We start from the raw sequence: 19949 nt of genomic DNA on the forward strand, positions 1-19949 counted from the left end.
TAAAACGTGTCTTGAAGTGAACCCTGGTACTTCTGCTGCTACAGGAACTTTCTATGGTCATTGAGAATACCGATTTCAGTTTCAGTGGCAATAAAATGATAAAGCTGAGATATGTTATCACTTTTTTTTTTTTTTTTTCCCATATATCTAAAAACGTACCTGTGTGGGTGTAAAAGTTGTGAAAGGGTTAGTCAAAGTAAAAGTGTGTTTTAAAACGTGTCTTGAAGTGAACCCTGGTACTTCTGCTGCTACAGAAACTTTCTGTGGTCATTGAGAATACCGATTTCAGTTTCCCTAAAACTCATTTTACAAAAGACTTTTTTTTTACCAAACTGCTAGAATCTCCCCTGCACTTTTGTTCCACACCTCCTCATGTAAAATGCATATGTGGAGCCAAGATGAATTAGTTCATCCATTCTTCCATTTATGCATTTATTTCCTTCTGCTTGTGGAGGTCAAGTATGTACTGATTGGTCTGTTAATCTTTGCCATATTTGAAGAGTGACACATGTCTTTTGTTACTTGGACAAGTTTTGGGAGGAAAAAAAACATCATCTTTGGTTTTGTCCTTTGAAACAACCAAATGTTGCGACTATTTGTATTGTTTGTTTTGGTTGGCACAGTTTGTTATTCCAGAAATCAGTTTCTCAAGTCTTTTGTTGATATTAGGATATATTTTTTTCTCAGGATTTCTTTAACATTCAGCTTGTACATATATCTTGTGTTTTTTCCGAGGTCTTTTGTAATCATGTAGAATCCCTTCCATGATCGTAAATGCCTTTCAGTTTCTTGTTTCCACAAACTGTGATGACGCATTTTCAACTCAGTGATGCAAATCTCTTTTATAGCACTGTGCTGCGACATTCTTCAGCCGTTCCCAAATTTTACTGCCCTGTTGGAAAAAGGATCAGAATCCTGTAGTTTGCTTTCCGGTTCAGAACATTATGTTTGTCTTCCTTTCAGACTCCAACTTTAGGACACCGAAGTTTTTCATATTTTTCACACTTTAATCAACATCTAATCCAGTTTCTTCTACTTTATGAGCCCTGATTTTATAGTTCAGTTGTTCGAGTTGAAGAAAGAAGCCAACTGAAGTGTGATGCTCAGCTTTGGTACAATGAATATTGTTTAAATGTACCAGAAGCAAAGTTGCTTTCAGTAAATGAGGTGCTTTTCAAAACATACTCACAAATAATGTTTTTTCTGTCCTTACTAAAGTAAAATATTTCTGCACATTCAATCCCTGCTGAATTTGTAAAAGTATAAATGTGCTGCTGTTTACAGATATTTATGTCATTGTGGTTTTTAATCTGCTCACACCAACTACACGCAATATTCAATTGTTCTTATCACAAAGCTCTGAAAATCTTCCTGCATGAGATCAACATTTCTGTGAAAAATTTAATACAGAATTTAGAAAAGTACTTAAAGAACTGCTTTTACTGTAACAAAATCAATTTACTGCATAACCTGTCAATTATTTACAGCTTCAGAGGCATGACAGTAAACTGTATGTAGGTTATTGGTAACAGGATGAGGAAGTGTTGAGGTGTGTCGATGGACCTTCATGTTCAGTGTTTTCACTCTTCAAGACGGCTCACAGCGTGACAGGTACGTGACAAATTAAAGAACTGACTTCAAAATGTGTAGTTTATGATGGATTATAGTTATGTTTTAAAAATCTGCTTTAATCTGACGCCTCTGATGATGTACTCAGAGCGTGTGTCAACTTCATTTCAGTTAATTTACAGGTTATTGTCAGGACAATTTTTAGTTATGATGTTTCATGATTATTCCATGTTTGGATTACCATAATGTATTCTGCTTTCCATATCGAAATAATCCCTCAACAATAATTTATACATTTAATTACTAAGATATTGTAAACACACAGGCCATGTTAGAGCTATAGATATGTGTTCTAGGTCAGCCACCTGTCTGAGTGATGTCACCAGCAAAGCTTTAGAAAGCTTTTTTATTCACATGATCTCTCTTTGCAGTCAGTTTGTGTTTCTTTGTGGTTGTTTTGCATGTATTTCTTGACATTTTGTGTTCATTGCATCAGTCTGTGGTCATTTTGTACTTTTTTTTTAATGTTGGGGCTCTGACCAAGGGGGCCCCTGACCCCCCTGACCTCCCTGACCCCCCTGATCCCCCTGATCCCCCTGACCTACCTGACCCCCCTGGGCCTCCTGGGCCAGTGCCCGGGCTTCCACGATGATCCAGTCGTGCTGACACAGTGAGGAGGCGATTTGTTGTTGCTCACCTGTGTCTGTGTTTCTGTCCTCAGAGGGATCTGCAGGTGCTTGTTTGCGAGGTAACTCAGGTGACAAAAGAGCGCGAGGAAAAAAAGACGACCTGCAAGGTGGAGAGAAAGTAAACAAGAACCAGAGGGTGGATGAGCTGCCTCAAAGGGCTCTGCTGCTGGATATGAAGTCTGATTCTGAAGTTACATGACAATTCCAGAGGTGAGACCTTTCACCTTCCTCCTGGCTTTGATCTTTAAGACTTCCTCGGTGCCCTGAAGCGGTTGTGGCTGCTCTGCAATGACCTACCTGGCTCACACTGCCCATGCCCAGCTGGGAGCCCTCTGGCTGGCATGTGTGGGCTGGACGCTCACTGCCATGGCTCTTGGACTTGTCCAGTGGAGGGTGTGGCTCGTGTCTGACAGGGAGGCCATCAGCTCCGGCGTGGCCTGGGTTGGAATCTGGAGGACCTGCTTCCACAGCCACACCGTGGTGAGTCATGGCTTAAGGATCATGTACTGCAAGCACATCAGCCTGACAGAGGCCTTCACGCCGCCAGAGATTGGGGCTGGTCAGGTTCTCATGTTACTCTCTGTGCTGGTGGGACTTTGTGGGAACGCTGGTGGTGTCTATGCCATGAGGAACATCTACTTTGGGATAGAGAAGAACTACCCGATCCGCTTGGTTTTCATCATCACCGGAACACTGTGCTTGTTGGCTGCTGTGATGTCACTCGTGCCTCTCCTGTGGAATATCAGCTCAGTGGTGAACAATCAGACCATCAGGTTCCCCCCTGAGTTCAAGATGCCCGAGGCACCTTATTCGCAGGATGTGGGTTATGGCATTGTGGTTGGTCTGGTGGGCACAGTCCTGATGGTTGTCTCTGGGATTATTTTCTGCACATACAGGTTACCAGAGAGCTCTCAGACCAGGACCTGGGTGTCTCTGAGAGAACAGGTGCACCACAACAGGCCATTGCCATCAGTGGGGAACAGCTGGGGGGGTTTAACGAGCACCGAGGGGAAAGATAACCGAGCGTTTGAGCCTCACGAATGCTTGTGAGCAGTTTGTTTGGATTGACTCTTGGCTCATTGACTCGTGAAAGGAGGAACTCGCATCTGAATGACAATTTTAACATGTGAAGAGCTCCAAATTGAGATATGCACCATTTCAAAATAAAAGTGCGGTTTGCACACACGAAGCTCTGATGTGTATTTTTGTAGCTCCTTGGGTGCTTGCAGTGACTCATCTAATTTTATACTTTGGGGATGAATTGAGGAAACAAACTTAATTCCATTGCCTTCGTGCAGTAGACTGATAAAAAAAAAAAGAGAGACTGAGAACATATTTTGACCGATGTTTTAAAAAGTCTTTGCCTAAATTTGGTTAACTAACTGTTGGATCTGAACACATTCAGTTGTGGACTTTTACTTCCTGTAATTGCAGTAGGTGTTGTTGTACAGCTTAGAAGTGCAGGACCGAAAAGCACACAGTCAAAAACACACAACAGCACTGAAGTTTTTTTTCTTAAATATTTTATTCAAAAAAAGCAAAAAGCTCATCTCCAGGATTTCAAACCATCTGTATCAATGTTCCTCGAGTGAAGAACAGTCCCTTCACCTGACTGAGATCAGTGTTATGGCTCAAATCACAGCCCTTCCTGCCTGCATGGAGGATTTTGGGTGGAGTACACTTCACCTGAGCCGCTCACTGATGCAAGAAGGAAAGATTATTGACAGGATTTCCAATTGAGGCAACATTTTGAAGGACAAGTTTTAATATTTTGTATTGCGCACACCTCTGGGAAGTGACGAACCCTGATCACTGCTTTGCTTCATTTAGAAAAGTTATATTATTCCATTTGAAGTTCCTTTTAGGACTCCTTTACAAATGCAGGGAAAAGCATCATGTATGGCAGTAGACAGCTGATCCCAGCAGTTAATTCTGCAGGCTGACTTGTATCCCAGAGGTGCGCTTCATCCACTGCAGCGTTAACCTGACATTTTGAGTGTTTGTGAAGAGTAAAATAACCACTGTCGACCCACATCGTGGGATTTGTTTGGTGGCTGTTTCATCCTTCAGGAGTTGATCATCTGCATCATGCAAATATCTGTTTTTCAGCCACCTCTTCAGACTAATTTAAGAAAAAAATGAACCAGTTTGGGTCTGTTATTGATCTTAACCTTCTTGAGGAACTTCATACAGTACACAGATTAAGAGTTTCATCTCGAAAACAAACAGAAAAGTTTTAAAAACAAGTGCTGGCATCACAGTATCACCTGTTTCTGACTATTTGAAAGACCTTTCTTTGCGCAAACTGCTGGAGGTCAGAACCATCTGAGTTTAAAATACTGTGAGCGAACAACGTGTTTCTATAACGGGTATATATTTTGATATATCATCACAGAATGAAACCCTCAAATACAAACAAAAGACGACACTGTAGATACACATGGCAAACACACTAATACTGAATACAACATACAAGTAAAGCACAATTATCATTTTTTTAAAAATGTCGGCATCATGTCAATTATTATAATTGTACAATTTCGTACTGGTGCAGGTCTTTAAACGTGGCACACAGAGGCTTGAAATGTAAATTATTAAAATCAACACAAACAAATGTTGACGCTACTTTTCATCATGTGATCTGGAGTTGCAGAGGCTGTCCAGTAATCCAGATGTTCGTGAGCGTGTGCTGTGTTGAAGTGAACCTGTCTCCTAAATGCCCTGAATTTAACACAAAAGACGAGTGGAATGAACTGCCTCGTGAAGCAATCTTTTATTTTCAATGTCCTATAAATAAGAAACAAGATATAAACGATGCCAGCTAGTCAAACACAGGTTTAAAGGAGCAGTACATCCAGAAATATATTTCTGAGTTTCTCACTGCCTTTGCACCTCATATGAAATCTGATCTCGACAGAGAAAGCTGAAACAAAGCTGCACGAATTCATTAATTAACTTGACAATTTGGAATTTTACTAAATAGTATTATTTGTATAAAAAAAAGGTTACCTATATAAATTTAGGTGAACACTCACATCAAAGGCTATTGCTCGGGTCAACAACATGAACATCACTGCACATCAGAGACCCAGAGACCCGCTGCCGGTGTCCTCACCCGAACCTCAGTCTGTTCACCTCCCTGCCCTCACACATGGAAGCCCTAACTGAGTCCGTTTTGATCCAGATGGTTTGAAAATGAACAAAAATACATACATACATACAAAATAAAATACAAAATAAGAAAAAGAAAAAAAAAGATTTAGAAATGCAGGAGGTTTAATCATTCCAAAGTCCACCAGTCTGTTCTTGATACACTTCAATGACGTCCTCGTCCTCCATCCCAAGCTGACATCAACAAACAGCAGAGAGACGGGTTTTAGGAAGATGGTTCGACTGAATCAACTCCACAAGGTTTTGGCTCCTTTTACTGATACTTCCTTCCTTATTTTAGTAACAAACTACATGAGGTGCTCATTTAAGATGCCAAAAATGCAGGAAGTGTAAACTCTCAGAACTTGTAGCCACGATGGTAAAATACACCACAGTAATCTGGATAATCGGGTTAGTCATTTATTTTGAGTTTATAAAAAAACCTGGACGTTTCCCAGAAGAGATAAATGAAAAGAAGAGTACGAGACTCTTTGGATCAATATGGGTGTCGGCGAAAGGACAAAAGAAGGATCAAGTCAGAAGAGACAAGTTTACCTCTTTTGGAGTTTGGTTGTCTGCGATTCTCTGTCCTTCAAACAGAAACCTTAGCGTGCTCGCTGGGACGCCCTGAAGGAAACATACAGAGAGACACATTGAAAACCGTCTCTGGTGCTCTGAAGGAAAAACAACTCACGCTCAAACGTTTTTGAAAGATGAGCTGTATTTCTCAGTGCTTTGTACGTCGGCCATGAATCAAACTCCCGTCATTCAGAGACGGGGAGCGGCTCAGGGTAATTTCCTCTTGTTGTTGTTGTACCTGTCTCTGGCTGTAAGACTCTTTCAGCTTCTTTAGATGTGTCGTCATTTTCACCTTAAAGTGGATTTCACTGCTGTCCTGTCGGGAGAAAAAGAAACCGTGATGAGGAGCAGCACCAAAAAAACAACAACGCTGTGCTTCAACAAGGCGGCAGCATTCATGGTGAATACAAAACAGCAAAAACAGGAAAGCAGATTGTGATTAAAACCAAATCACACTGGGAATTATACAATTTAAATCAAATAGTTTCACTCAAATATGCATGACATCATTCTTTTCACCTGTTAAATGAACTCATGAAAGCTGTATAAGTTTATGACTTCAAGAGTCACTTTCTCAAAATGTTGGTGACTACGAAGGTATTACATCTGGATTCATTCTTTGTGCTTAATTCATTCATTCTGCTGCTTTACAGCTTTAACGTCACAGGTCAGCAGCATTTATGAGAAAGTCTTCAAATAAAGTGAGTTACAACCGTTAAAACCGTTTTTTAACAGGACAACAAGTAATGTGTGACGTCTCCGGAGTAACCCTCGTGTCCACGGACTCACCTGACCGATCACTTTTAACTTGATGTACTCTCCATCCTTCTTTTCTCCCCCGTCTTGGCCGGATGGTTTTGTCTCCTGTCGTCAACAACAACAACAACAAAATAAACAAAACAAATCAGCAGCAGATTGACCTGCGGACGACGCGCACGTCCCGGATGAGATCCGGGAGCTTTGCTCCGCTCACGGAGCCCAAACACCGGATCTGAATGTTTCAGTTTCGTTTGTTTTCGTCGCACAAGTTTAGAAAATGACTGAAAACACGAAGCTAGCTGCTAACAGCTAAATAAGCTCAAGAGTTGTGGGCCTGAAGCTACACGAGCTAACAGTTAGCTCGTTAGATAACGAGACGAGGAGCGACCACCTGATCACCCTGATCAGCCTTTTGACACTTCGTGTTGATGACAAACGTTTAAGACTCTTCGGATCTCTCCTCTCACCGTGTCTGACATGTTTTTCCTTTAGGTGTGATGTTGACAAAAGATGCAGCGTTAGCTCTCAGTCGCTCTCGCTTGATGTTGTGAGAATTCGACAGCACCCGGAAATGACGCAGTGGCCTGTTTCTTTCAAAGTAAGAGTTTCCCAAAGTGAAGCGTTCCACGGTGTGGAGTTTGATTGTGAAACAATCAGCAGTAAGTACTGGGATGATAACTTTAACATTTGTCTGTTGTTAACTGAGTTCAGAGGATCGTTTGTTTTCCTTTAAAGAATTTACCAAAACGTATAAAATGTTCCAAGAAAGGGATTTAATGAAATCTTTAATGATTTTCATTTTCATTTAACATGTCCTGTTGCTCTGATTGTTAAAGAAACTCATTTTAAAGTAGTGTCATCAACATAGCACGTGTTGTTGGTGATTTTCTTGACAAAAGATTTAAAAACTTAAATAGATTCCTGCATCTTTCATTCTTTGTAGGATGAACCTGTCGAACATTTAAAAAATAGTTCACACACTAACTCGTTTGGGTCTGATGTTCACGAGTCTTTAAAAAAATAGATGTACCATCATTTTCTTACAATGACATTATTTATGATAGAACTGGTTTCATCTACCGTTTTTGACCACATAAATTACACCTTCAAAAGACTATATAATTCAAAAGACTATATAATTCAAAAGACTATATAATTTAAAAGACTATATAATTCAAAAGACTATATAATTCAAAAGACTATATAATTTAAAAGACTATATAATTCAAAAGACTATATAATTTAAAAAAACTAAATAATTTAAAAGACTATATAATTCAAAAGACTATATAATTCAAAAGACTAAATAATTCAAAAGACTATATAATTCAAAAGACTATATAATTCAAAAGACTATATAATTCAAAAGACTATATAATTCAAAAGACTATATAATTCAAGGGTTTATCATATATCTTTTTGAAAATACAGCCCAGCCTCCTTATTCCTGTGTTTCTATGCCAAACAAATCATAAGTTCACTCAGCAATAGAGTTGTCAGTGCTGAACTGAATAGAAAACCTCCCAAATGTGTTGATTTGACATGTTTCAGTCATGATGAAGGAAACTCGTACATTTCTCTGACATCACAAATTGTGTTTTTGTTGGACTCCTCCAACGAGGTTTGGGGGAAATACCGTGTATCAAGTATAAAAAAATAAAAAAATACTATTTCCGGTTAATACCTGTCGCTATAAAATACAAAATGTTATTTTCTTCACGCCGGGACCTTTTCTGTGTTTTATTTTGTCAGCAAAATGTAAACACTTCCGGTAGCAGTTTATGTGCTATCTGTTAGCTTGACGCGACGGCGGGGTCAACAGCGAGCGGAGCTCCCGTTAACCGGGCTGTGAAGTCCCACGAAATGACAGCCGTCGATTAAATTGGCTTCTTCACTCCCGCACAGACACGGAAACACTTCGTCGGACGAACCATCGCGTCGCGGTTTCCCTCCCCGGAGACGCCGCGGGCTGAGCAGCCGCCGTCGGGCCTCGTCGTCGTGGCCCAGCAGGACTCGAGTGAAGTTGGGAGCGGACCTGCCAAACTTCTGCTTCCTCCAGCGGCTCTCCGCGGGGCCCGGGGCTCTGGTCACCGGCCCTGTGGATGAGTGAGTGAGCACGAACCGGGTCAACCCGCCAGGTACGACGGGAAACACGGAGCACCTCGGTTCGACCCTCCGGACCCGGTCTGGTCGTGCAGAGCAGGCGAAGCTTGGAGTAGCATTAGCTTAGCTTCACAACTTCCCCGGCCCGACAGGCTAAGCGTTAGCCACTTAGCTTAGCTTAGCATAGCATAGCAGCTCGTGATGTGTTCCGGTTCGTTTCGAGACGTGAACTCGTCCGTGAAGCGGATTCACTTTGTTGTCCGTCGCGTTAAACGGACCAGCAACAGCTGCTGCTCACTCGGCTAACGTGAGCGGGTTCGTTTTAAAGCCAGCTGGTTGTCTGTCGAAGGAGGCCATATCAGATCTCCAGCTGTCCATCACACACGTCAACGTGGTGCTGATGTCCAGCTGTCCATCACACACGTCAATGTCACCGCTGAGACATTTTAAGGGCTAAGATCATGTTAATGTGATGGAATTGTCAGATTTTACGTCACTAGCAGACATTGATCAATCAGCGACGGCCTCTCATCATCAACAACCAATCAGCAGTCTTCACTCACTGTTGTCGGTCTGTTCATACTGACGGTGGCGTTTTGCACAGTAAGACTTATAATAAATAACTAATACACCTAATTATACATCCAAGTTTATACTTCTGTTTTTTTTTGTTTTTTTTTGTTTTTATCTGACAGATAAAGCTAGAAATGACTTTGCAGGTTAAGATCTTACAATCAAAATGTACCATCAGTTTGTAGTGTTTCAGTTTATAAAGCTGTTTAAATATGATTCAACTCAACCGACTTTCACATGACCACCTAAAAAAAAAAGGATAATTTAATTGCAGTTTGCCACTCTGCTCTCCTCTAAAATCACTGTAATGACACCAATTTGGGATTAAATTATTGTTATTATGCATATTTATTTTACCCCACATCTTTCCCAGTGCAGGTGGTTTCTGGCTCGGAGTCCCTCTTTATAGATCTGCTGCTCAATCAGCCGCCTCAGGCTATTTAAACGTCTCCAATCAACTGCATGTCACGTTGTCCTTTTGCTGTTTCAGGAGAAAGGAATCCCTTTGATGGGAGAGTCCTCTTTCCTGGCCTCCTGGGTCAATCCCCGTGCCACGATGATGGGTATGTTCGTATGCATGCGTGTTCGTATGCGTGTGCGTGTGTTGAGGTAGTGTTACTGCTTGGCAGTGAGCCAACTTCCATCTTTTGTCAAAACTGCAGCTCAAGGAATGTGTTTTCTCCAAGAACAATGGCTCTCCTACTGCACGTCTACAATCATTAAAAAAAGTACTTTCCAGCGTTTCTTCAAGTCTTTATAAATTTAAAGTTTGCGATATGTGAAGAAGGAAAAGTTAGTCATTTATTATTGTGAGGCATAATTTTGATTCTTGTTTTTCACAGCATCAGTTTGAATCGAGTCAAATTCACCCAAAATATCTATATGCTGTTATTCTCTCGGAAACAGTATTTTTCTGAGATTGAAATATGTCTTTTGCAGATGTTTTTTTGTAACCATCTGGATTATTTAATTTTCTGTCTCGTTACAATGGTGTTTTTAGTAATTTTTTTATAACTCTCTCTTTGCCATCGTATAGTTTTATCAATTTTAACAGCAAAATCTGCTAAATAAACTGCCGTCATGTTGTCTCACAGATGAGCAGGAGGCGCTGAACTCGATCATGCAGGACTTGGCCGAACTGCACCGCTCCAGCCGTCCTGCCATGTTCCTGTCGGACCTGGGCAAACCCAAAGCCTCCTCCCCCAAGAACCAGGTAACCGCTTTTAATACTCCGGCTGAAAGGCTAGAAGAGAGGCTCATAGAGTCAAAACCTTGATCCTTCGATGCCACAAATGCAACTGAAGATCAAGATGGTTTAAAAATGCTCATTGAAATGATTTTTTTTTTTTTTTTTTTTAAGAAATCTTGGAGAAGCTTTTTTGTGGGTTTTTAAAGCTGTTTGAGTGCATGTTACTCTGGCTGTTTTACAGCTGTTGCTGAATTTGTCTCTTTTTCCAACAGAACGATGTGAGAGTGAAGTTCGAGTTCAAAGGGGAGAAGAGGTAAAGTTTTGACCAGGTTCATCTCTTTAATGTTACCAGTGCAAACCAACTGTGCCTTTCTGACCTTTGACCTTTCTTCTCTGCAGGATCTTGCAGTTCCCTCGACCTGTCAAGCTGGAAGACCTGAGAGCAAAAGCAAAAGTGGCGTTTGGTCAGACGATGGACCTTCACTATACTAACAATGAGGTACAAAGACTTCACGGGCCTCAATGACACAACACGTGTTGTAATACTGACGTTGAATATTCAAAAGTATTTTTTTCCTCTTGCAGTTGGTGATTCCATTGACCACTCAGGACGACCTGGACAAGGCCATAGAGCTGCTGGATCGCAGTGTTCACATGAAAAGCCTGAAGATCCTTCTGGTGCTCCAGATCTCCTCTCAAGTCAGTGGAAAATCCTCTTCCATGATTTCAACGCTGAGTTTTATACTTGGCACAATATATACGTATAGACAATTGTACATACGGTTATTTTATTCTGTGATCGTGATTGCCGTACGCAGTAAGGTTTAATAACAAAAACTTGTTTGTCTGAAACCGTGTTTCTACTGTGTTTCTCCAAACTTTAAAACATTTAAAATCTTTTCATCAGAGACTGTTATCACACAATATGAACTGAAAAACACCTGTTTTGTTTCTTTGTTTGTCCAGAACTCCTCCTCCAGCATGGACCTCTTGCCGTCCCATGAGGAGCTGGACAACACAGGATTTAGGGTTGTAGACAAGAAAAGCATGCTGGCTTTGATAGGTGAATAATGTCTCCTGGTCAAATGAATGGTTTTAATGAGAGGTGCAGCAAACTTAAAAGTTAGGAGATAATTTAGCTCCTCTCACTCTGATGCACACAAGTTCGTCCCTTTGTCAGTCATCTTCTCTTCAATGCTGTTCCCCATCCAACCTCAGGTTCCCATTCAACAGACCGCAGCTCTCCTCCTCCAGGATACATTCCCGACGCTCTCCAGCAGGTGGCGAGGAACGGCTCCTTCACCAGCATCAACAGCGAAGGGGAGTTCATTCCTGAGAGCATGGACCAGGTACCAACACTCAGGACTGTCGGCTGTAGAGGTTGTTATGGCTGCTATGTTGGACTTTTGACCAGCGACTTTGTCGGGAAACCATCACTTTCCATTAAACGCTGAACATTTTCGGATGTAGTATTAAGTATCTCTTTGCTGTGACCGCTGGATTTTGTGGTGTACTTGATACTCTGGGGGAAATATTACATCCCTGATATACTCCAAAACAGCCCCGGGTGCACACAGCAGAGCAAGTGGTGGATGCACATATTTTTTCCTTAAATACTACATGGTGTGTTTGGGTACATAGACTTGTTTCACACATGTGCAATCAACACACTTGTATAGTTGTGGTTACCAAAAACCTGTGCAAGTCATTGTGGCCCATTGCAGGCAGTTTGTTTAATGTCATTTTTCATGTTTCATGTTAGAAATTCATAGAAAATTTGGTCCTAAAGTGAAGGCACTTTGAGAGTATACGAGTTTCTTTCTCTGAATTCATTTTACTTTTCAGATGTTGGACCCGCTGTCAATGAGCAGTCCGGAGAACTCGGCCTCTGGAAGTTGTCCGTCTTTAGACAGCCCACTAGACAGGTCAGTATGACAAAATCTAAAATATATGTTGTTGTACATCAAGTATTTGGCCCGTGTTGTAAGATGTAATTGTCAGTTATACATAATCAGAGACAACCCAGCGCTGTGCTGCACAAACTGACCAAACAAAGTGTGATGGTCATTGTAGTTTTTTGTTTTTGTCTTAATGTTGTGCAGTGACTACCCAAAGTCCAGGATGCCCAGAGCACAGAGCTACCCAGACAACCACCAGGACTTTCCAGGTAAGTGGGCAAAACATTTAGTAGCTGGTAAATAGAAAAGGAAATTGATAATAAATCATTCTCTGCTTTATCTGCTGAAATAATAAGTTAAAACGTGTCCAATTCAATCCACTCACCTGCAGCTGCTGGATGCGACTTCTCTTTTGTGGCTTCCATCATAAATTGTTTACAGTTGTGCTCCTTTTTCTCTGCAGAGTACGACATCCCAGTCTTCGAGAAATCAGGGAAAGGGGGGACGTATCCTCGACGCTACGGCATTCCCTTCGGTCTTCAAGATTACAGTGACGGTGGGTAATTTTTTTAGACTGACACCCAAAGAGTACGACTGTATAAGTGAAATAAAAATGTTGTCGATCCTGATCGTCCGTGCAGGGAGGAAGACTTTCCCTCGGGCTCGACGAACGCAGGTTCACGGCTTCCGCTCACCTGTCAGCTTCAGCCCGACCGAGCAGTCGCCGAGCACCAGCAGCGGTAGCAGCGTTTTCACCCCCGACCTGGAAGAGGCCCCTGGGCCCGCCCGGAGGCCGAGGAGGGGCAGCGATATTGAACCAAACCCCAGTTCAACCCCCACACCGACCCTCTCGGTCATGGACATCAGTCCACCCAGCCGCTGTGAGTCCTCGCTTTATCTGCATATACAACAGGTGCACAAGACATCAGTCTGTGTGCTCAATATCGGTGGTGTCTCTTTGTGTCCAGCTCCACGTGCTCCAACCAACTGGCGGCTGGGGAAGCTTCTGGGTCAGGGGGCGTTCGGACGGGTTTTCCTGTGTTATGACGCCGATACTGGACGGGAACTGGCAGTTAAACAGGTCCAGTTTGACCCAGAGAGTCCCGAGACCAGCAAGGTGTGTGTGAAGGTTTGAAAGAATGCTTGTGTTTCCATCCTGCTGCTGCTTCACATTATACATCGCATAACCCTGGATTATGATGTATTGTAGTTTGAAATATCAAGTCGACAGGAAAAGATTCACGTTTTTTCCCCCTTTTTTTTTTTTTTTTAAGGAGGTGAGCGCGCTGGAGTGTGAAATCCAGCTTCTGAAGAACTTGTGCCACGAGCGGATTGTCCAGTACTACGGCTGTCTGCGAGACACGATGGAGCGAACGCTCTCCATCTTTATGGAGTACATGCCCGGAGTGAGTGCTCATTCATCATTTACTAACTGTTTTAAAAAGTCGGCTGGCTGAACATGAAATGGTTCAGCAAACATTTCTGGTGAGAGTTCCTCAGCGTTGGTGCCGGCAGTAGTGAGATATTTCTGATGATTTGCTCAGGGCTCCATCAAGGACCAGCTGAAGTCGTACGGAGCGCTGACGGAAAACGTCACGCGGCGCTACACCCGGCAGATTCTGGAGGGCGTTTCCTACCTGCACAGCAACATGATCGTCCACAGGGACATCAAAGGTATCTTGCTGTGTTTTTGGCTGCCACTGGATTTCAGTGTAAACTCTTACACAGAGTATAAAGATGCAGGTGGAGCTGAAGGTGCAGCTGAATGACTGTCCTCTTCCTTAAGGGGCCAACATCCTCCGCGACTCCGTGGGTAATGTGAAGCTGGGGGACTTTGGGGCCAGCAGGCGGCTGCAGACCATCTGTTTGTCAGGAACAGGCATTAAGTCGGTGACCGGCACCCCCTACTGGATGAGCCCGGAAGTGATCAGTGGAGAAGGCTATGGCAGGAAGGCTGACATCTGGTGAGGCCACACAGATCACTATATAGTAGACATTGTACTTTAAGCCTGATTTAGTATTTAGAGAAGAATTTTAACAAAAGATCATTTCAATGAGAAACTGGGCCGTGTCTCTGCAGTTTCCATGTTATCAGTAAGTTTAATTCAGTTTTTTCATCAAGTAACTGCAGCTGATATTTCAGTGTGTCAGGTACATATAGAAATATATCTGAATCAAACTCTGTATCAGAGATGCACAACAGTAAAGGACTCGTCTCGGGCCCGAGAAAGCTTTGTGTGAACGTCCCGTTAAAAACGTGTTATTTCACCCTTTAGGAGTGTCGGCTGTACCGTGGTGGAGATGCTGACGCAGCGACCTCCATGGGCAGAGTTTGAGGCCATGGCAGCCATCTTTAAGATTGCCACCCAGCCCACGAACCCGGTTCTCCCCGCCCATGTGTCGGACCACTGCCGAGAGTTCCTTAAACGGATCTTCGTTGAGACCAAGCAGCGCCCGTCTGCGGATGAGCTACTGAGGCACATCTTTGTACATTAACCCCTGAACCTGCCCCCCCGCCCGCCTGCCGAACTGCCAAACATGGCCTTACCTGATGAGGCGGTACCCCCTCTGACCCCGCCCCCTCCGCCTCGGACCACATCGGACCAGGAAGAACTGGCTGGAAGAAGGTGGAGTGTTCAGGCAGGGGGGCGAGTACTGGCTCCTCCTGTCTCTGTTTGTATGAGACTGCCATAGAGGACATGAGTTTTATTTTATGTTTCTCCGCAAGTTGCACCTTATTTTCTCAGACACGGAGGGTGGCGCTGTTCCTCTTGAAGCGATGACTCTTTGAAAACCTTTTTTATGTTTGTACGGTTTCTCTCTTGGAACGTGTTGGCGTGGGATCGTGTTGGTGTTGTGGACCTACAGGAAGTGATGCCTGACTCTGAAGTGGCCCTGCCCCCCCCCCTCCCCATCTCGCTGACCCGACCCCAGAATGTAGTCTCCTGCCAAAACCCAGAGCAATGGTGACGACCTGCGCCCGCTGCTATAGACGAAGCTAAATCCCAGACGCAGAGGACACTCCGTGAGAAGTTTCCACTCACCTGCCCTCATCCTTCGTCCGCTGTCTGCTTTAGTGTGACCTTCGCTCATCTTCCTTCTTTGCCGTGTGCCTTTTCTGTTTTTAACGCAGTGGAGGAACGAGTCCCGCGTTTCGCTCTTAGTTGCAACAGTTCTCAGTGTTGTTTTGGCTGCTGGATAAACTGCCTTTGCACCGTTAGCCCAACTGCAGCTGATCTCAGTTCAGCTCTAATGTCCGTTTCTGCCTCCTCTGTAGCAGGGACTTCTGGTACTAAGCGGGGATCGTCCTGGTTCCCACCTCAGCTCAGCTCATTCTGTGTTTTTGCCTGCTGTACCGGCTCCTCTGGCTGGTAACCAAAAATCCCTCAGACCTTCTGTTGGAAGACGTGCCGTGCTGTGAAGTGAAGTGAAGTGTGGCGAGTGAGTTTTTGGATTCGCCAGCTGAATGGCACTCAGACCAGGATCAGAACTTCTGCCGCAGCCTCTGGGATGCACTCCTCTCACCTCTGCTTCTCCAACAGTCAGATCAGGTGAACTCTCGTCATGGCAGATCAGTTTCTGGTTTGAGGTTCCAGGAAGCAGAAAGTTAAATAAAAGTTTGTCAGTTTTAAAACTAAATTCAACTAAAGTATTTAATCTGGAAATATCTTTTAAAAATAAGTAACCGAGTTTTTCAGTTCAGATGCTGCAGACATCTCGGTCGGTCTTCAGACAATGTGAACGGTTTGTTCTGTCATGACAGAGCAGCGAAGCAGGAGGTGAACATCTGAGGAGCGCTCAGGCAGCGCTGCAGAAAACTCACACTCGCACTTCTGCTTCTTTTATTTCAAACTAAACGTGGACGACTCGAGGAGCTTCGACCTCGGCCGTTTCCCGCTGCTCCACGAGCTGCTCACTGTTTCACCGTCACGTCTCCTCCTGCTCCACGAGCTGCAGTCGGTACCTTCGTGTTCTGCAGCCGCTGTGCCATTCAGAGCTCTTGTTTTGTTCCATGTCTGGATTTGTTTTAGTTTTCAGCCTCTGATGCACTTCGACAGCTTACAGTCTCTCAGAGCGTCACTCAGCTCTGCAGTCTCTGTTCCCGCCAAATCAAACGCTTCAAAGTTAACTCGTCACTTTAGCCGAACCACAAACGCTGCGCCCTGCGGGGCCGAGCTTCACGGCATCGCCTCCGCAGATATTTACTCACCGGGCAGCGGGACCGACTCTGTGTTTTGGTTCCTGGGCAGCTCTGTCGGCAGCCGATTAGACGAGAGGCGGACTCTGTTCAATCAGCACTCTTCATCCGATCAATAACACACCTGATCCTTACCAGTCAGCCCGTTGCTGATTTAGGGCTCATGCAATGCCTTAAATATTAGATGTTGGACAAACACACTGAGTGACCTGCAGAAGACAGATTATGAATCATTTACACGTAGTAATAATAATGTGAGTCAGTAACTTGAGCAGAGTCGGTTGTTGTGGGCGGGGCTGCAGCTGCATGGTTTAACAGAAGATATTGAAACCTTTTCTACTTACTGAAGAGCAAGTGATGAAATATTTCTGCTAATTAAAGGAGAAATGCGCAACATTTTACAGGCTGAGTGCAGCAGGCCGAGTGTTGTTGGAAACTGCTGGTAGATCCTCGGCTGCATTGCTCTGGTTTAATTTCTCCACAGTCCTTCGAGACAGAAAAGCACACCGAAGCTAAAGTTAAACGTTTCTCATCCACACATCCAAACAAGGTTAAACAAAATGGCTTTTGGTCCGGTTTCTCACTGCGAGCTTCAGTGGCGCCGCCTCTCATATGTTTGTAACGGTACGTAAAGATTGCAGCTTCTATCCACCAGAAGACGGATGTTGGTACAAATAAATGTTCCATTTGAACTTTATTTTATTTATATAGCGCCAAATCACAACATAGGTTATTTCATGGCACTTAACACATTAAAGTCCTGACAGCAAGACTTTACAATATTTGCTGTTGTTGTAGTTTCCCTCAGTGGACACTAGATGGTACTAAAGAGCTGCAACTTACAGATTGCCCCTTTTAAAGGCAGAAGGATTTCTTCACCTTTGCTTTGCTCATCATCACCTTCATCACACATTTTCTCTGAAAGCACTTAAACAGGTCTGAAAGGTTCAGGCCTCTGTTGCTCTGTGGTACACGCGTCTGATTGGCTGGTTGATCCACACGGGTTGTGGAAACTTAAACGCTCTCTGACTGTCATGATGCATCCTCATAGTGGTAAGAAAACAGGAAGTTGTAAGCCTGTCGTCATGGAAGCATTTGTGGTTGTATTGAGTTTGAGGCGGCTCACTGTAAAATGTCTGATACAGGTGGAGGCTGAGCTGTAAACGCCGCCAGCACTGGTAAACCTTGATACGCACTACCATTATGCACTATCGATTATTCACTGATGCTTTTTCACGGTTCCTCGTCGGCTGTCAATCGCACAGCTCGGTTCAGCGACCTTTTCTTTGCACATTTAAAAGACTGTTTTTTTTATTTTTACTGTGTGTGTGTGTGTGTGTGTGTGTGTGTGTGTGTGTGTGTGTGTGTGGTTCAGTTCAACTTTACATGAATGTAACGTCTCATCTTGACCGCCAGGTGGCCTCGTTCACCACAGTGGATTAACCCTTCGGTACCAGTATTTGTCACCTGCAAACGCCAAGATACACCTGTAGTTCTCTCAATAGTGTCTGGAGCCACTGCTGCCACTCCTGTGTGTGTGTGTGTGTGTGTGTGTGTGTGTGTGTGTGTGTGTGTGTGTGTGTGTGTGTGTGTGTGTGTGTGTGTGTGTGTGTGTGTGTGTGTGTGTGTGTGTGTGTGTGTGTGTGTGTGTGTGTGTGTAATTTGTATGTGTAAATGTGCATTTACTGCAGATTTTGCTCATTGGACACTGCGGCCGAAATGCCTTGAGCATTCTGACTGTAGGGTTGAGAACGTTAAAATAAAACGGAAAAATAAAACAAACAAAAAAATCGTGTACAAATGTATAAAATGAAATTGTACCCCTCCCCACCACCCTTGTTTTTTTTTTTTAAAGAAAAGTACTTATATCCGACATGTTTGGTCTCTGTGTATTGTAAAAGAAGCCATGTTTATAATTCTAATTGGTTTGTGACCAATACGCCTGTTTATATCAGATCTGTATATCAGTGGTACGCATAATTTTTTAATATATATTTTTTATTTTACTTTTTTTTAAATGGGAGATTTTATGCATGGTTGGGTCCTGAGAGACGCAGCGGTGCCGTTGAATGGTTGCTGTTTTTTGGCAAAATTCTGGAGTATTGCGACAGCTCTGTGTTCATAATTACAACAATTATGACTGGCGATGAAAACAATAAAAGATATTTATTGCATTTTGGTGTGTTAGTGGCATTTTTTCCTGAGTGGGTCATTTTGTGTCATGCCAGAGCCAAAGGTTTGGATCTAGAAAAATTCCATCCATCATTGTAGAAGTATTATAATTAAGTTCATAAAATAAATAAGAATATGAACTCAAAGTTTTTACAACTACAGCATTTACTTGCGTAAGAGAGAATTATGTTATTGTTTTTTTCTGTATTTTTCTGATATTTGTTGTTTGTTCTTAGAATTTGTTTTATAATTATGCAACCGGTAACTAGAAAGTATAGACGATCTGTTCTTTTAGAAACTTTTTCCATCCTTCTGTGTTTGTAATAACTTTGGTTCTTTGTCGTAGCTCTGAATCTTTTCGCCTCGTTGCAGGTGGTTTGAGAATCTGTGTGTCCAACAGTGATGTCCAACAGGCTGTGGGTCCACTGGACTTTTCCAACTCGTTATAGTTCAGGTGTGTTAATGATGGCTGCCTTCCAATTAGAGGAAGTCCTGCTTGTGTGTGTGCTGGATCGCTGTCATGACCTCCTGGGACATTTAGTCAAACTGATCCAACGTAAACTCAGATGTCTGCCGTGAAAAAGGTCCGTTTGAACAACAACAACAACAACAACGTGAGGAGGACTCAGGAAGCTGCTGTTGAACCTTGCAGCCTGTTTGCAGTGAGTGAAGTGATGGCAGCCGTTTCTTATCAGCCTTTGATCATCGGCTAAAAGACTGAACTTGTGTTTCAGGATCCATCGAAGACCAGACCGCCTTGGAGCAGCGTACACCACTTATCAGCCACTTACAGTGCAGCCCTGAGATCCCCCCCCCAGGCAGCTCAGCACCCAGGACTCATGACCTGAATGACTAAGATGATGGCGGGGTGAGTCTCGAGCTGCCAACGACCCCCCAACAAGCTCAGAGCCAGCGACTCCTCCAATAATCACTGAGCATTTATAGCAACAGGTTGTAAAGCATTATTTTATTACTTTTTCAAAAACACCTTTACAGATATTTTACCGTCACAGACATATGATTCAAATCTAGTTATCATTAAAGAAAACGTGAAGATAACCCAAACTTGA

At 43.2% G+C, this 19949-nt stretch overlaps 3 protein-coding genes across 5 annotated transcripts; 2 read left to right on the forward strand and 1 right to left on the reverse strand.

The window, feature by feature from the left end:
* Positions 1-2392: 2392 nt before the first annotated feature.
* Positions 2393-3308, forward strand: LOC138634917 (claudin-34-like). The gene has a single exon (XM_069722130.1). It carries the CDS (start codon positions 2547-2549, stop codon positions 3306-3308), a length of 762 nt encoding a protein of 253 aa, XP_069578231.1. The 5' UTR covers positions 2393-2546.
* Positions 3309-5016: 1708 nt separating this feature from the next.
* On the reverse strand, positions 5017-7308 carry sumo1 (small ubiquitin like modifier 1). Of its 2 annotated transcripts, none has more exons than XM_069722097.1 (5): positions 7214-7308; positions 6777-6851; positions 6226-6303; positions 5964-6035; positions 5017-5422 (listed from the first exon to the last, which is right to left on the reverse strand). In XM_069722097.1, the coding sequence occupies exons 1-5, from the start codon at positions 7223-7225 to the stop codon at positions 5390-5392; spliced, it is 270 nt and encodes an 89-aa protein (XP_069578198.1). In that variant the 5' UTR covers positions 7226-7308; the 3' UTR covers positions 5017-5389. The 2 variants fall into 2 exon arrangements, with proteins under 2 accessions (XP_069578198.1, XP_069578197.1); XM_069722096.1 differs by having other exon boundaries at positions 5017-5603.
* Positions 7309-8548: 1240 nt separating this feature from the next.
* Positions 8549-18050, forward strand: map3k2 (mitogen-activated protein kinase kinase kinase 2). 2 transcript variants are annotated; one of them, XM_069722095.1, is made up of 17 exons: positions 8549-9452; positions 9913-9985; positions 10517-10635; positions 10884-10924; positions 11011-11110; positions 11197-11310; positions 11578-11674; positions 11830-11960; positions 12457-12536; positions 12714-12778; positions 12973-13065; positions 13151-13390; positions 13478-13626; positions 13784-13915; positions 14054-14183; positions 14296-14473; positions 14786-18050. In XM_069722095.1, exons 2-17 carry the CDS (start codon positions 9931-9933, stop codon positions 15003-15005), a joined length of 1944 nt encoding a protein of 647 aa, XP_069578196.1. In that variant the 5' UTR covers positions 8549-9452; positions 9913-9930; the 3' UTR covers positions 15006-18050. The 2 variants fall into 2 exon arrangements, with proteins under 2 accessions (XP_069578196.1, XP_069578195.1); XM_069722094.1 differs by having other exon boundaries at positions 8549-8884.
* Positions 18051-19949: the final 1899 nt, after the last annotated feature.

This window comes from Brachyistius frenatus, unplaced genomic scaffold (assembly GCF_029030835.1).
Source record: "Brachyistius frenatus isolate BFR_SWC_R1_liver_20210118 unplaced genomic scaffold, ASM2903083v1 Contig_282, whole genome shotgun sequence".
Classification (NCBI taxonomy): Eukaryota; Metazoa; Chordata; class Actinopteri; family Embiotocidae; genus Brachyistius; species Brachyistius frenatus.

Coding starts and splice junctions, on each gene's coding strand:
- LOC138634917 (XM_069722130.1), top strand. CDS start 2,547: ATGACCTACCTGGCTCACACTGCCCATGCCCAGCTGGGAGCCCTCTGG.
- sumo1 (XM_069722096.1), bottom strand. Junction 6,304..6,776: donor AGTTAAAAGTGATCGGTCAG/GTGAGTCCGTGG, acceptor TTCTCCCGACAG/GACAGCAGTGAAATCCACTT. Junction 5,604..5,963: donor ACAACCAAACTCCAAAAGAG/GTAAACTTGTCT, acceptor TGTTGATGTCAG/CTTGGGATGGAGGACGAGGA.
- map3k2 (XM_069722095.1), top strand. CDS start 9,931: ATGGGAGAGTCCTCTTTCCTGGCCTCCTGGGTCAATCCCCGTGCCACG. Junction 11,111..11,196: donor TTCACTATACTAACAATGAG/GTACAAAGACTT, acceptor TTCCTCTTGCAG/TTGGTGATTCCATTGACCAC. Junction 14,184..14,295: donor CGTCCACAGGGACATCAAAG/GTATCTTGCTGT, acceptor CTCTTCCTTAAG/GGGCCAACATCCTCCGCGAC.